This window comes from Pleurotus ostreatus (assembly GCF_014466165.1).
Source record: "Pleurotus ostreatus strain PC9 chromosome Unknown scaffold_2, whole genome shotgun sequence".
Taxonomy (NCBI): Eukaryota; Fungi; Basidiomycota; class Agaricomycetes; order Agaricales; family Pleurotaceae; genus Pleurotus; species Pleurotus ostreatus.
Genome location: NW_023503157.1, coordinates 3,419,090 through 3,435,555, shown reverse-complemented (window position 1 = coordinate 3,435,555; position 16,466 = coordinate 3,419,090). Strand labels below are relative to the sequence as shown.

General features: G+C 51.8%; 4 protein-coding genes across 4 annotated transcripts; 3 read left to right on the top strand and 1 right to left on the bottom strand.

Annotated features, from left to right (window-relative positions):
- Positions 1–74: 74 nt before the first annotated feature.
- Positions 75–2,002, bottom strand: PC9H_004104 (uncharacterized protein; the record flags this gene model as incomplete). The annotated part of the gene is made up of 11 exons (XM_036773693.1): positions 75–183; positions 234–390; positions 450–561; positions 620–694; positions 747–1,010; positions 1,067–1,197; positions 1,257–1,599; positions 1,654–1,721; positions 1,778–1,817; positions 1,870–1,896; positions 1,946–2,002. The coding sequence occupies 11 exons, from the start codon at positions 2,000–2,002 to the stop codon at positions 75–77; spliced, it is 1,383 nt and encodes a 460-aa protein (XP_036635166.1).
- A 1,768-nt stretch (positions 2,003–3,770) lies between these two features.
- Positions 3,771–6,937, top strand: PC9H_004103 (uncharacterized protein; the record flags this gene model as incomplete). The annotated part of the gene is made up of 8 exons (XM_036773692.1): positions 3,771–3,931; positions 3,998–4,072; positions 4,133–4,198; positions 4,251–4,313; positions 4,364–4,426; positions 4,478–4,537; positions 4,592–5,225; positions 5,276–6,937. 8 exons carry the CDS (start codon positions 3,771–3,773, stop codon positions 6,935–6,937), a joined length of 2,784 nt encoding a protein of 927 aa, XP_036635165.1.
- Positions 6,938–9,072: 2,135 nt separating this feature from the next.
- Positions 9,073–11,952, top strand: PC9H_004102 (uncharacterized protein; the record flags this gene model as incomplete). The annotated part of the gene is made up of 7 exons (XM_036773691.1): positions 9,073–9,126; positions 9,219–9,264; positions 9,319–9,477; positions 9,539–9,688; positions 9,752–11,497; positions 11,562–11,853; positions 11,907–11,952. The coding sequence occupies 7 exons, from the start codon at positions 9,073–9,075 to the stop codon at positions 11,950–11,952; spliced, it is 2,493 nt and encodes an 830-aa protein (XP_036635164.1).
- A 1,169-nt stretch (positions 11,953–13,121) lies between these two features.
- PC9H_004101 (uncharacterized protein) lies at positions 13,122–13,669 on the top strand (the record flags this gene model as incomplete). Its single annotated transcript, XM_036773690.1, has 3 exons — positions 13,122–13,206; positions 13,252–13,351; positions 13,504–13,669. 3 exons carry the CDS (start codon positions 13,122–13,124, stop codon positions 13,667–13,669), a joined length of 351 nt encoding a protein of 116 aa, XP_036635163.1.
- Between the last annotated feature and the right edge of the window lie 2,797 nt (positions 13,670–16,466).

Below are 16,466 nucleotides of genomic sequence, written 5' to 3'. Positions count from 1 at the left end.
GACCTGACTAATCGTACACACAGAGGCAACATCGATATTCCAACCTTTTAGATGAACCGCTCTTTCGAAGTATTTTAGAGTTTAGCGTGTTGCAAGACGTAAGGAGAATACTTCTTCGCCTTGACCTTATCAACATCGTGCATGGTGATAGGTCGGTACTCATGGGCGTGGTTGTATCCCAACCTGGGGTTACAAATGTTGGTGACTGGCTTAGATAGGTAGAACACACTCACCTGTCGCGTCCATCACGACCACCAGGTTTGTAGAATTCGGGACGACGGAGGAGAGAGATGACTACGGCACCACCAAGACCGAGGTTGTGGACGAGTCCATACTTGCCACGACTGTCGGCGGTGTCGAAGAGATGGCCAGCTTGCATAGGACCGGCCCCTGATGTGCATTGTGAAGTTCGTTATGAATGGGCTTGGAATAGAGTTAGAAGGACTTACATTCACGGAGTTGCATGGCGATGTAGAAGTGCATGCCAATACCGGTAGCACCAAGGGGGTGCCCTTTGGCTTCGAGACCACCACTGGGGTTGATGACGTATTTTCCACCATACTACAGAACGTCAAGGGTCAGCCTCAAATTGAGAATGTATGTATATCCGGGTGCCTACAGTGTTATCACCGGCGTCCACCATCCTACAGGCATCTTCCTCCTTGCAAAGTCCCAATGCAGCATAGGTAATCAGCTATACAATCGACGTTAGACTCTAAAAATCTCAAGACGGCGAAAATCCCTACCTCGTTGGCGGCGAAGCAATCGTGGAGCTCAACAACACCAACTTGGTCACGGCCCTCACCAGGGCGGAAGCCGGCCTTTGAGAAGACGTCGTCGGCGCATCGTTTAGCCATGTCATAGCCAACGACATCCATAGCACTGGTGGTTTCGAAGGTCGAAGGATAGTCAGTGCCCAAAGACTGCGCGACGATCTCAATGGCCTGGTTCTCAAGACCATGTTTGTGGACAAAGTCCTCAGAGGCGATGATGGCGCAAGCACCACCATCCTATACAGAGAAAATATCAGTAAATTGCAAACTCCTCGACGTATAGGGTGACTAACCGAAGTGGGGCTGCACATGAACTTGGTGAGTTCGTTGGTAATCTTGGGGGCCTTGAGGACTTCCTCGACCGACCAACCATCACGGAACTGCGAATAGGGGTTGTTCACTGAGTGTCTGTGGTTCTTGGAAGCTAAAAATCCCAGCCAAGTAGTGAGTAAACGAAGGATCACATCGGCCGTTTGTGCATACCAATCTTGGCCAAATGTTCGACGCCGCCGCCGTATTTTCTCAGATATTCGGAGCCTGCGGTTCCGAACATCCTGGGTGCGCCGGGACCGTGGTTAATAGCATCAGCTTTCTTCTCGGCATCAACGACGCGTTCGTTGAAGAGCAGTGTAGGCGAAGGGCGGTCAGGGAAGTTCGTCCCAAGGCTGCCAGGCTTCATGCGCTCGAAGCCCAGAGCCAAAGCGCATTCGACCAGACCACCTTTCACAGCATTGCTGGCTTGGTACAAGGCAGTGGAACCAGTCGAACAATTGTTGTTCACATTGGTGATAGGGATACCGGTCATGCCCAAGTTATAGAGGGCGCGCTGATATCACACTTTAGTGAACTCACAATGCTCGTGAAAAGCACCACTACATACCTGACCGCTGGTTGAATCACCATAACAGTATCCGACGAAGGCTGTCTCAACTTCGTCGTACGTGATGCCTGTTATAGAAGTACGCTTCAGTGGGAATTAACACGCGACAAATCAGAGGACAAACCTGCGTCGAGCAAGGCTTTCGTGGCGGCCTCAAGGCCCATCTATGGTATTCAAGTCAGGGCATGTTCCCCCCATAATCTATGCACTGCTTACGTCTTCAGTGGTCCTCGTCGCGCGGGGCTATTGGGGTAAGTTTCCGGATTAGGGTCGGCATCGGGGCGGGGCTTACCTTGATAAACGCGGTGCAACCGCATCCTACAATGAATGAACGTTTTCCGGGTGCCATGACGGTGTAGACTTGATTGCAGATGTGGGCGTAAGTAATGAAGATATGGGGGTGGGTCGCTAGTGTTGAAACTGGGGAAACTGGGGTTATAAATATGCCGGAGTTATTTTTGCCCGGACCCGGCCAAGACTGTGCACCTGATCGACTGTATCAGACTATGAGGAATATCAGACTATCCACACTGGTTCACGGGGTTGTATATGGCCGGAAATCGACAGGACGAATGGCAGACCATGTCTATTCGACATACAGGAGATGTATCAGTTGTGAATATCAAGATATTGACGCTATTGCCAATAAGTCGAGAATTGGATTTTGTAGATAAACCTTCAGGTCATCAGTAGAACGTAAGAAGTGAAATAGGCGAAGGAGCTCCGTGAGTGAGAAATAGCGCAGTTCAGAGCACGAAGAATGCCCATTGCAGTGGGGCCGCTGATGGCCTGAGCTTCGAGGAATCCATGGCTGATTCATGCGGATAAATATAAGTTTAAGTTCGTGTTCAATGTGAAGAGCCCAAAGCTTACGTCCAAGTGCCCGGTCGCCTGCATCCTGCGCGTTCCATTGGCCTAGCGGTTCGCGAAGTTGTCCCCAAAAGGCAGTGCGAGAACCAAGACGAGTGATTTCTCCCTTGTAAAGCAGTGTGCCGTGGGCTTTCCTTTACGACTATATCGAAGTCTGCTCAATTTTTGGAGAATACTCGACCTGAAATCCTATGTACCGCCGCGTCATCATGACCAAGAAATTCCAGTGAGCGGAGACATTGGCGGTTATCATCTATGTTGGGAAACGGGACTGAGTAACGAAGGCTCCAGCATCCACCAATCTGAATCATCGTGACCTGGGGTATGCCTTCAGATCCGTCCGTCGCCCGCGTTTGCTGCCGGAGGAAGAGATAAAAGGTGACACCTTCCTCACAGAAAATAGTATCGCGGTCTCGATATCGGCATGCTAAATAGTAACGAGGTGAGGATAACTTTTATCGTGTGGCATTCCAGTGACCGAAGGGTGGTTAACAAGGCTTGTGGCGTAGTGGGTGTCTCGAGCCAGGATTGTCGCCCGACAGGTTGATTCGTGCAGGAAGGACGGTTTTGGGTGGGATATCAAAATGATCGGGCTCTTAGATCCATTTTCAACACCAAAAAAAGTTTGGCATGATGGGGGACTGATGGGGACAATAGCCAGAGATCGACCCAGCGCCGGAAGCCAGATACTTTGGAGAGGTTAAGGACGATATGTTGACCTGAACAAGGCCAAAATGTGAGCGCAAATCCTGCGTCAAGGACCGACTGCAGTTGAACTGCAGACTCTTATGCTCGCTGCTACGTTCAGTCCATGATTTGCGCTGTCAGCGTTCAATGTCTTAGTAGCGCTTAATCGTTGGAGGTAAGGATCCGAGAGACTACAAGCAAAAGCACTTCACCTATGCAGCTACAAAATTCCCAAGCGACCATAGCCTGGACTCTGCGGTAAGGTACAAGGAGGATAGCGCCAATACGAAGAACGCCGCCAGGCGCCTACTCTTTTTTGCGAGAGGTCGGTCAGGGTCAATAAAGTTGTGTGTTGGTTTGTTTATCGCCGCTTTCCGCACTGATATGGGTTCGATTTTGCGTCACGTTTTCCTCCTTTTCGCAGCCATCCCAACCTCCTCAGTGCTCTTCTCTGCGTTACCTTACGACCACAACAGGCTGCTCAAAGACTCCCCTTCAAAATCGGTCTCTTGTCGCTGTGAAAGGGCCTTGTCAACCGAGGCATCAAGACGCCTCTCATAATGTCCGCATCCCAGGGTCAGATTACCGACCCAAGTTCAAACGATTTGCCTTTAGATCCTTCTGTTCCACGACCTTCGTCGCCTACAACTTCCCGGGGCAATAGACCAGCTAGAGACAGACACCAGAGACGTTCTTCAGCACACGAGGATACGGATATGAGGTGCGCTTCTCCCCATTGAGACATGCGATCGCTAATTAACTCTTTGACTCCCTTTCGAATCGTCAGAGGAGAACCAAGCTACCGGCAAATCCTGCCCCCTCAGCCTCCTAGACAATACTCCCATCTTCCGACCCCGCAAAGGTGAGCGATGTCTCAGTGGGCATACTGCAAAAGTGATTATGTTGAAACACTATTGTTCAGCCCGAACAACCTCGCTCAGTATGCTCCCCGAGCCCTGTACCAGCCAGATTCCCCTCTCAATCATGGGTATGGCCACATTTATGATCTTTGTGGCTCGACTGGCTGACCATTCATCAAGTTCGCTTCCGATGCCACTCTCGAGTACCTCTCTCAGCGGTCAAAGGACAATGATGGTACACAAGTGAGCGACCAAGCTTGGATAATTGGGAGATTCCTGACGGTTTGTTGCAGTAAGGAACAAGAAGATATAGCGACGAATCACAGCGCGCATGGTTTCATCACTCCTGAGTCGAGGTGCGCCGCTCGTATAACTTTATCTGTATAGTTGGTTGATCAAGGCTGTAGTCCCGTCATCCAACGCAATACCCTCCCGCGGATATCTGAGTTAAACCTGGATATTGGAATGTTCGTCGCTCCCTCAGCTAAACGTTTATTCTGATTGACAACGTCCCTTTGTAGTTCTACCCCGAGATCGTCGAGCTATATCCCTCATACTCCCCCGTACCCTAGGTCAGTAGCACCATCTAACCGCTACAATTCCCCGGCCAGCCTCCAAGCACCTATCAGCTTGGCGCCCGCGCCGGACATCCTTCCATCGCGCGATGCGACTCCTTCTGTCTCAGTAGATATCTCCACTCGCAGCACTCTTTCTTCTCCATTTATGAGTCGCATTGGTGTTGCTGACCGACACTCCAATGCAAGGACCCCGCGCCAAGGCCCTGTGCACTCACCACCGCCACCCTCCTCCCAAGCAGTTCAACCAAGTGACCTCTTCTCCGCATCCCGGTACTCTTCAGCACACACGCCCCCAGTTTCCCCACCGCTGCCCCCAGCCGGTGGCGAGATTGACAGGATTCATCAAGCCATGCGCGCGCAAGCCCAAGAAGCGGAAACTCGGAGGCCTGAATACCTCAAGCGAGTGAAGCGATCTATTTCGGAAGTCGATGCACCCGAGCTTGACGAAGAGCGGCACGCGGGGGTGGGAATTGGGATAACCGAAAGCCCGCTCAAAGGACGACGATTGAAGTTGTTTCAAGAGACGTCAGAGGAGAGCTTTGAGGAGAGCTTGATGGCCGGTGGATATGGGAGATATGTGCGTCACCAGCCGTTTCCGACGTTCTACTTGTGCTGACCGTAGAGTAGAGGACCGCAGAATGGGTTCGGCAGCCACAACCTCTTCCCTCGCCTCAACTTGCTGGACCGTCGAATGTCGTGCCACTACTTGAGCAAGAAGCTGAGCCCACCCAGAAAGAGTTGCAAAAGAGACGCCGTCTGGATGCCTTCCGTGGAGAACGTCCCGCTGTACCTAAAGCGAAGCTACTCACTGTGGAAGTAGAGGGCAAGGGCAGGATAATAGTGGAGGCTTCAACGGAGGAATCTATCCCCCCTCCACCAGAGCCCACTCCTTCCAAGAAACGGAGCAACGCCCGACGGAAGAAGAAGGGCGCTGCTGACCAAGACCTCGCTGTAAAGGTAGAATTAGCAACGGTGCTCGGTAAGTCCCATGAGGGCCGTGCGGCTGAGGGTCCAAACTGGCCCGATACAGAGTTCCCTTGGAAGTTGCGCACGGATGAGCGGTCTCAGATGAAGCATCTGGAGGAGGAAGAGCGGTTGAAGTGGATAGAGAGGTTTTTAGATCGTGACTCGGATGAAGAGGAGGAGGACGGGTCCCCGCCTATCACGATAGCAGTAGAGGAGCCGCTGAAGGTTGAGGAATCTGAGGATACCGCAGAGATTTTGAGGCGAGGGCGGGGGAAGTGGGTACCACTACAGACCAACTCGTCGGAGAACATGCAGACTCGCAGGCGCACCTTCTTTCCGACCGATCCAGCAGACGCTCGCGCAGCGCTGCTAGCCAAGAAGAGCATCCGCATGTTATCGTACCGCCAGCAGAAGCGTCAGAGGATAGAGCGAGATCTGGACGGCGAGGAGGTCCTTTGTGTCTGTCGCGGCCATGACGATGGTCGAGAGCTAGTGCAATGTGACGGCTGCCTGACCTGGTATCATCTCCAGTGCATAGGCATCAAGAACATCGCAGAGCTAGGACGTGAAGAGGACCCGTGGTACTGCGAGGTTTGCGAGGCCGAGCATGCTTCGACGGGATCGGATGATATCAACATGGCGGATGTGCTAATGTCGGAACCGACCTTCGCGCCCTCCGAGGACGAACCGCGCGACGCCCAGCACTTCAGCCGCACCTCACCTTTTTTTCACGAGCCCGCGCTTGATGACTCGCCCGTTCCTTCGTGGTCGCGGGCCCCGAAGACGCCTACACGCACAACAGTAGATCCTAGCGAATTCGGCTCGGGGATGTCCTTGGCTTCGATGACCAGCTCGTCTACGTGGCCGGAGTCTTCACGCCCAGGTCCTTCGACCCCGCGCCGCTCGGCTCACGACTCCTCGCCGCACCAGGCACTTCCTTATGGCTACGACGAGTCGCCTTTCGATCCCACATCGACGCCATCTCGGGGCATCAAGTTCGGGGCATCCTTTGCCACCCCGAAGAACAACCCGTGGTCTAATCGGGGTTTCGGCGGGCGAGATCCCTCGCAGCACCTGAACCGTTCTTCTGATCCCTACGAGACCGTCCACAACGCCAGCCCAGCCCGGCCCACCTTCTCTTACGAGGAATCACCGACTATGCGGACGCTCGAGAAGCCCTCCCGCCAAAGCTACGGGCGGCGCATAATGGAGCCACGGGTCCTGCCGCCGCTGGCGGAGTCGCCGATCCTCAAGGGCAGGGACGTGATCAATGGGCTGCGTCGCGATTTCTTACCACCAAGTATGTTCGCTCAGAACATGTAAATGCAACCGAGATGAATTTCGCAACCCTCCTTATAGGTTAACTTACGAACTGTGTTATTGTTTTATTGTCACCCCCCTACCTCTATCCGCGCGTCACCTATTGTCTCATTATCCTCGCCCCATGCTCCATGTACCAAGTGGGCACTCTTTCATTGCGCTTTGATTGGATGTTATGGTACATAGCTGCTTCATGTTTATGACGACCGTCTTAGTCTGTACTGCGATAGTCGCTGTATCGAGACAAAAGAAACACTACCTTTGCTGCTTATATATTAAAATATTTCTGCCTATTACCTTGGGAGCTGAGAGGGGAGACCGTCGCGAACATACAGAGTGAAGATAACAGAGAGGTACAATGCAGTCGTGCTGCGTCAGGCAATCTAGATACACCAGCTGTATGAATGTCGCAGGTGGGGCAGTCTGCTTGTTCGGAGAGAATACTATGTGGTCAAAGAGTGTATGAACGCGACGACAGGCTAAGACCGGGTCAGATGCGAAAGACGTCGCCGAAGAAAGGCAAAGTCCAGTGTGCTCGTGGGTGGGTGGTTGCGAGCAACGAAGGCAGCGGGTACGGGTTAGGGCGCGTGTGTTTGGTATAATTGTCGAATCTCAGTCATATACTCGTACACGGCGTACGAGTTGGAAAAGGAGCTAGGCTTCGCAATCGATGTGAGCGTGTCTGTTTCGCGCAAGTTTCGCGCTGAACCTCGAATTCTCACCCAAACATGCAGGTGCGCGATGTGCGTTGCGGGATGGCTTGTGCAGGGCCGCGCCTGGCAGCAGCGGTTCATGCAACCGACGCTAGAGACAAAAACATAGACATATACGGAGCTCCTACGACTAACAGTTGGTAGCAGCTCCCTATTTCAAAGTAGAAGTCTAGCCGTCGTGAAATCACCGTTCCTTGTCCGCTAACGCTCCTTCGCGACATCTAGACAGGACTAGCAATCTCAGCGGTGTGAACGAACACCCGTCGTCCTTGAACTGCTACCTCGATTTCATTGCGCTTCACAAATTGCAGGAGAGGGCTATTCGCGTTGGGGACGCCTGGGTTTTGGAGCGGCGGTCCACAGACTGAACAAGACAATTCGCGGCGATGGGCTATGGGGTATGCGAGGATCGTGCGTCTTGATGATGAGTGGCGGATGTCAGTGGCGGTCGCGGTGCATCCGCAGAATCGTTGCCACCCTCGCCTCGCCAGCAGCCCGAGATGGCTAGAGGCCGACTTCGGCCACAGGAAAATCCGCCAGGGAATACTGCATAGACTTACGGGGGGAAGCAAAATCCCAGGTGGGTAGTTCGTGCCGATTGTTGTTGAATTGCAGCCAGACGATGAAACCAAGCAAGGTATGGTCATGGCGCCAGCCGCGATAATCTAATTGCGGGATTATCCATCGTTTGGATCATACAGGTTTAACCTCAAATTCAGTCACGAAACCTTGATATTTACTCTTTAAGTCAAGACGTAGTCATCAAAATTGGCGCAAAGAAAATACCATATTCAATAAGTAGTACATGCACTGAGATGCACTGACGACGGCGCTGGATACGTGCTGGTAACGTACCCAGTATGTTACCAGTTGAGGCTTGACCGAATCCACTGCTTTATGGCGACCCCCAAGTCGCGTGCGGGCACGGCCACAACGCGTAATGAAAGGTCGATCGCGTTCGTTTACGGCCCACAGTCTCACGCGAAAGGTTCTCAAGGAGGGGGGGGGAGGGGTCAGAATGAAGACATGACTGACGACAGTCAATTGACCGGGCGCCGGTGAGCACTTGACCGATGCCCGACTGCGACATGTGACAACGGACGTGCGTGACCCGACATGAATGTGACTGAATTTCCAACGGTGCAGTGCCTAATTCAGGTCTGCGCCCTCCTATATTCCAACCCTTCTGTCCCTCCCTTCATGATCGCTTAGCCAGCTTTACGACCAGAACTTCTCCACAGAAAAAAAAATCAAAAAAATCAATCGCGTAGCAAACCGACGTCGGACTAGAGGTACCGCGGAGCCTTTTTACATTTTAAGTTCTCACCAATTGGATAGCTGCGATTACGATTACTAGTGAAGCACGGAAGAAGTCAACTTTCTAGAGTTTGGACTTCATTTCCAGACGTAGATGGCTGCACGACGATGTCGATGCTAAACGAAGAAATCCGGGATGGAGACCGTATACGCGTTGCAATTGTTAGTGATCCTGCAGATTTACCATAAGGCCAGCCATCTGGCCGGTTCTCGCGACGCGTTTCGGGGTCATGACCATGCTTGAATCAATTTAGGCCCTAGTCGCGTTGAGATACAAGCCATCTGAGCAATCTTACGATGGTGCGCCTTGTGGTCGTTCTCGAAGGCGGAAACAGAAGCTAATTAATCGCATAGCCTATACGCTTGACTTGAGGTCTCTTTTCCGATCACCACAACGCGGTACTGATGATTACCCCGCTGAGAAGAGATCAGAGAGTCCCTGGCGCAAACGCGCTCTTACTTTGGAGAAGAATGTATCCGAGCTTCAGGCTAAGTATGATAGCGAACGTACTAGTGGGTGATTTTCCTAATTGTTGTCATATCGTTCAATTCTCTCAATGGGTCTGCTTCGAAGAGGTCCTAGAGCTTACAACAAAGACCTCGACAAGCCAGAGCGCCACCCCGACGCCTCCGCCGCCGTCATCTTCGAAGAAAAAGGGAAAGAAGAAGCAAATTCCCGAACAAAACACGCGTTCCGAGCTCGACTCGGTACTTGAACGTCTAGGTACACACCTGTCGCTCAATATTCTCGATACCAGGCATTGATTATTATCTTCATCCTCATTAGTGGACGTTCCGTCTGCTTCCCGTCCCCTTTCCTTTCTGCTGTCAACTTTTACTGACCTTACCCAACTTACCTCCATTCTTAATACTGGCCCTGTACCTCTGGCAGCGGATGACTTCCGACTTCTGCTTGCAACTACGGATCGGGCTCTCGAAGCTGTCGGAACCACACTCCTCCCGTTCCTCACACTGGATACAGAGTCCGCGCCATTGACAAAAGGGACCAAGCGCCAACATCAACGACCCTCGGATGTACTCCAAACGCTAGCTGTCCTCCTCTCGCATCTAATCGAAACGGCCTTACCCCTGCTTTCCCGGTCGCATGATCACCTGGATCATCATGCCTCTCAGGCTCACGTCGAGGACCAACCGAATCCCATCGACATCGTAATCAACAATCTGATGCGGATTATCTTGAAGCCCATCTGCCAGTCGTTCGCCCCGCTCTCCTATGATTTCCTCCATTTATGCCTAACGTCCACCAATACAAATGTTGTCGTCGGTCCGAAATCTGACGTCCGCCAAGAGCTGCTAAGCCTCGTACGTGTTGTGTTGCTTTCCATCGGTCGCCTATGCTCGAAACATCTCGTCAACATCTTCAATAACGGGGAACCCTCTTGCTTCTCCTGGCTGTGTAATTTACTTGCGTTAGAAGCTATCAACGAACTCCAGGAACTCTACGATCTTCACAAACCTGGCGGTTTTCAGAAGTGTTCAGCCACCAATGACAGGCGTGCCGATAATAATGACGGTACAAATTTATGCCAACCGAATCCGGAGCTCAGTCTCAGTCTCCATCAAGATACTACGACGAATGCGGGCGGCGATGTGGATGGCAATCTACTCCAGGGCTACGCGCCAAACAAATTTTCCAGCGGCAGTGCCAATGCCAACGTCCCCACTTCCATCTCCCAGGGTGGTGGACGTACAAACAAAAGTCGGACCGAGGAACAATTATACGGCATCCTCAAGTTTGCCGACGCTGCTAGTCCCAATCCCGACTCCAGGAAACTCAGGGTCGCCCGACTTGCGAAGAAAGATGCTCTCTGGTTCCTATGCGCGCTTCTCCACATCGTTTTCGAGCCACCCTTGGAAACGGAGGCGCACAAGGTCGAAAAAAAGAAGGTTCCGTCGTCATCTTCAACAACTTATTCGGCTCCCGAAACTCATGCTAAAAACACGGCGAACAATCATATTGACAGAGAAGGCTCTGCTAAAACAAATGGTACTGATAGTAATAGTAGTAACGGAGCGCTGGCGAAGGTGCCACGAGGAAGAGATAGATGGTGTGACGCAGAGACGAGAATACGAAAGCGGATTTTGACTGGTCTATGCGACCTTGTCAGGCAAGTTGGTGGTTCTCCTCCTAGTTTGGGTGCACAAGGATTATCTCCCTCTCCTCTACTACCGCAACCGCAACCGCCGCCGCCACCATCAATATCATCATCAGTACAGGTACCACTACTCACCAAAGCACACGAACCTTCTCCTCAATCCTCCCACCTATCCTATAACAACCACCTTCAGCTCCCGAGCCTCACGCGAGATGCCGACGGACTGGGTGATGGTGCGGTAAAGGGACGAAAGCCGGCGGGAAGTCATAGCGGCAACGCTAAAGACTTAGTTGGTGGTGATACCGATAGAGTTGAATCTATCGGAGGCGCTGGAGGGACATGTATAGGGATACAGTGTGGTGAGGAACAGGCGCAGGGAGGTGCGGGAAGAAGGGGTAATGCGGATGATGTTAAAGGTAAGTGTGGGAGTGAAGCCGTCGTTGGTTGTGCGGAATACGATGGTGATTGGCTTGATTTTAGGACTGGGATTGGGCAGTGGCTTGAAAGCGGGAGATAGCACCGCGGATGACGAGAGAATGCGGATGCATTCGCCGATTCAGATGAGGAACCATATACATAACGTTACTTCCAACAACTCTATTGGACAAGTCAAAAACTTCCACAATAAGGGCGGCAGCGATGGTGGCGACTTGTCATCAAGAAGGGACTTCGGTATACGTACCACTGATAACGGCGATGATGGTCTTGGGCGAGGGCAGTGTGGTAATGGCAACAACGGAACCGGATTTGGCGGATTGAGGCCGTCAGGTGTGTTGCCGCAAATACGGTCGAGGCGGAGGGAGGATGGTGATAAAGTCGCGCAAGGGATGTTGCTCGTGGTGCTGGAGAGATACTGGATATGGACATCTAATACTACAACAGATTGACGGAATGTTCATGACATGTCTGTCACAGAGAAACAAAGTTTGCTCGCATCCTGTGAGTGATTTCTCGCTGTGTTAGGATACCCATGTTCATAATGAAAGACACTCACGCATTGAATTTGCTCGTTCGAAGCTGTAGTCCTGTCATTGGTCCGGCGTCCATCATACTGCGATGCCATACATATACCCTAATTAGAACGCGATATCGTCACGGCCTCTCCGATGCATATGCTTCATGGCGTTAGAAAACACCAACTTCCAGCCAACTTCCAAGTATAACCTTCTTTCTTTGTATGTCACTGAAGATTTTGTGATGTGTTCGTAACCGTCGTGGGTATGACAGGCTCAAACTTGGTGTTCCATAACACATAACCCACACTCCCCACAACCCGTAACTCCATAACGAATCCGGGACTCGTCCTCCGGGATCTAAAATGCGCATCAAGCGGACGCGAAGGGTGATCACAATATGATTCTTGATGAAGGTTACCGATGGCCCAGCCAATGGTTTGCCAATAGTAGCTACGATCAGTCATCAATGCATCCAGGAGTTAGTGTTGGTGTATGGAAGACTCAACTTTACAAGTAGGAACGTATGGAGTGTTGACATCTTGAGCGCTTGCATTGAACTTGCTTAGGAAAGAGGTAAGAGTCGGATTTGGCGAAAAGCTTGACCTTACCTATCTGGGTTGCAGGTCGCCTGCCGTTGAATGATGCCCGTCTCGGCGAATGACTGCTTCCAAAGACAATGAATTGCTTCCCGCCCACTCCAAGCCCGAATTTACCTACCTGAGTCGTTCATAGGTCGATCTCTATCCAGACGTTAACACTCATCTCCGAATAACTTGAAGTGGTACTTGCGAATCGAAGACTTGGAGAATGATTACTTCCAAAGACCGGTCAAAGACAACGAATGTTTCCCGCTCGTACTCTCCATCTATCCATGTCCCTGTAACCTTCTCCTCCCAGGCCCGCCCCACGCTCCCACTGCTCCTTCCAATTATCCTTCTCCAGCCCCGTTCCCCCGTTCCCTGTGCCCCGTTCCCCATCCTCCACAGATTTTCCTGTCTGCCTTCTTACTCGTCCCTATAATTATCATATTTGCATCAAGAATCGCATTCCTATATATATCATACAATCATCTCTCATCCTCCATATGTTACTCTACCAAACCCCAAGGAACGAGCAAATTCCCGACTTGCCAAGGCGTCTAATGTCCACTATTCTAACGTACACCTTCGGTACGTTCCGTCTCTACTTAGACATACTGGGTTCCAGTTTCCCAGCCTCTCGCAGCCTAGGCCCCGCGGCCCAGCACCCAGTCTATGTACGACATCGATATCCCGAGTCCCAGATGGCAAAGAAGCACAAAGAAAGAAAAGAAGGGTGAGCTCACTGATAATTAGACTGTTCTCAGACCGCCGGGGCCTCGTAGCCTGTCGCGATGTTTCCGAAGTCCTCGAATCAGCTAACCGCCTTTATTGCTCCTGCTTGTAGGCCAATCACCCAATCATATATACGTATACCTCCTTCTCCAGACACTCGGCAGGCTCGACTCGATATGGCCGCACACCTTCCTTCTTTGGCGGCTCCGTCTCCGTCCAGCAAATCGCTCAGAATGTAGACCCCATACTCCATCCTCGCGTCAACACATCAGTGCATCAAGATCAGAAACGAAACCCAGCAAATCCGCTTCATCCATGATACGCGCATCGCAGCGATCCCCATGGTACTCGCCCAAGCTGTAGGCACCCAAATGCTCCTACCCAAATCCAAATCCAAAACTCCCAGCTGGCAACCAAGTAGTAATTAGTAACCAGCAACTCCCCATCGCGGCACAATCACCATCGTGGAAACTTACTTGCGGCTATGGACTACCACTTGAATAAACATCAAAGCCTCAGGCCTCATTCCCCATCCGTCGGTGTCGACGAACACGCCGCACCATACTCTTTAATTTCCCGTTTCCACCACATGGCGCATGAACGCACGAGCGTCGTAGGGACGTCGTAAGGAACATATGCCGTATGCCATACTACCTACTTCCCACCAACGAGCTCCGGTGCGCCCTTCAGCTTCCCTCCCAAGATCCCACCTCCAACTGGCAGTTATGATGTAGCGCCACTCCGCCACCGCTGATATAACTATAACTCTCTACGCGCTGCTAATACCGTATCCGCGGAGCAACCACGCTAGCACATACGCATGCCCACATAGCCAAGTCCACCCACGCACAACGGCACTACGGAAATACACGCAAAGCACCGAGCGCACATAGTACGCAAAGCGACATGGCCCACGCGGCGACCGATCAGACATCAAAACACGTTTTTTGAGTGAATAGAGTTCGGGTGATGCTGTGATGTGATCAGCCGAGGGAAGTAAGTTCGCAGCTATGTTTTATAAGTTGGTGCGGTGTGGCGCACGGCGTGTTGGCTGAGGAGGCCTCGTATAGCTCGATCCTCTCATACTCCTTCCGTGCTCGATCCTCCCATCCGGTGCCATTGATGTTAATGTATGAAGCATGAAGCGTCATCATCGGCTTCTTCCCTTTCCTCCTATGGAGAGCAGTGCTGGTGAGTGTTACGTCCCTCTAACGTTAAAACCCTTTACGTCCCCTATCCCCATCCCTGTTCCCCTGGCTCCCCTGCTCCCACTGCTGCTCCTTCCGCTGGCGATATATTGATAACGAAACGTGTTGAGGTTATTATCAGGTTGCTGCCTACTCGGCGCGAAGCTGTCGTTGCGCTGCGAACAATCGATCAAGCTTCATGAATCGTGGGTGGATCATTGCGCATGCTGCGAGGCTGTTGTTTGTGCGATTCGAGCTCTAGTACGGGTTTGGAGGACTCAGGCCTCAGGCTTCGTACTGGCACCTACTTACCAGCACCTCGTCCCGATGCTTTCGCCATCCTGTTCAATAAGCAGTGGTCTGCGGCTATCTTCAGTACTCGGGTGCATCTGAATCGGACGTTAGATCGTTTGCGCGCCGCCGGAGGTCCTGTTGCCTGTGTCCAGCCCAACGGCAAGTCGAAGATTCAAGAAGCTGTACCTAGGCTAGCACTAGCTGCCGCTGATAAGATAACTTCGGAAGCTACGTGATGTGATGTGTGATGCTGGGATCCGGGGTGGTTACGTCCGGCCCTCTGCCTCTCTTTCGAACAATCTTCTCAAAAATCAAAAATCAACGATCAACGATCAACGAACCGGCGTACTCCACGGTTCTCGAGCGCTCCTCGTACGTCGGCCAGCCTCCCAACACCCAACGTTCAACACCCAATATTCCCAACACCCAATATTCCCAACGCCCATTCCCAACACCCATTCCCAACGCCCAATATTCCTATTCCTCAGAGATACCAGTCTAGTACCGTACAGTACCTGCATCTGCACCTGCATCTGCATCAGTCAATCAGCCATCCCGGAAGGCTGGGCGGTCGAACTCCTTTCTTCCATTCCCTCGCGCCCCATCCCGCGCCACCCAGCGTGCCGTATGTGCTGGTATTCTTAATAGCCGTAGAGCGCCCGCCCGCCCCCCGGATCCCTTCCGCCCGTCCGTGGGGCGCGTCCCACGCTCATATACGCGATCAGAATCAGATACTTACGAGAACATAGCAATAGCATGCCATCCGTACCTACCATACAACGGAATACCAATACCAATACCAATACCAATACCAATCTCGGTGTTCAAGGTAATCATAAGGCGGGTGGGTGGGTGGTGAATCGCTCGAGCTGCAGCCCTCCGAGCAGGCCTTAGGAAGGGAAGTATCCGCCTCGCGTGTGTGGTAAGAACGCCGGCGTGTTCCCATATTCCTATGTTCCTATATTCTGTCTTTCCTCCCCTCCTCAGGCTGTAAGTGGACGCTATATGTATGATTCCAGGGAGTATAAGAGCATAACGTATAATCTATCTAGACTTTATAGTTGGCATCCGCAATTTCATGTGGGGATAGCGATAGCAATAGGCAATAGGCAATAGGCATTGCGTCGGTACAGCCATTGTATTTATTCAATATTCAATGCTCATTGTATTGAGATCGAGGAGGGTGATACAATGGAGAATGGGTGATCGCCGGGCAGATACTCTTTCGTCTCCCTCTCCCTCTCCCTCTGATACAAACCCATCACAGGCTCTGTGATACCTCAACTTGAATTCGAACTCGAACACCTGAACTAGTACTTAGTACTGTACGAGGAGTATCGATTCTGCTCCATATTCAGGATTCGAGTCGGCGCTCGAGTGGTTGGCTTGGGATTACGACGGAAGAAAAATAAAAATAAAGATAAAGATGAAGATGAAGATAAATATAAATATAAAGATGAAGATAAAGATGAAGATGAAGATAGATAAAGTCCGTGCTTTGGGGTACTTACAGTTACAGCACGCTGAGTGGAGGTCTGTGGAGGTGGTAGCAGGGAGGTGGGGTAGACGAATGGGAGGTGGAAGGATGGATGGATGGAGGTGGGGTGGTTAGATGAACGGGTGGAAGGATGCGTA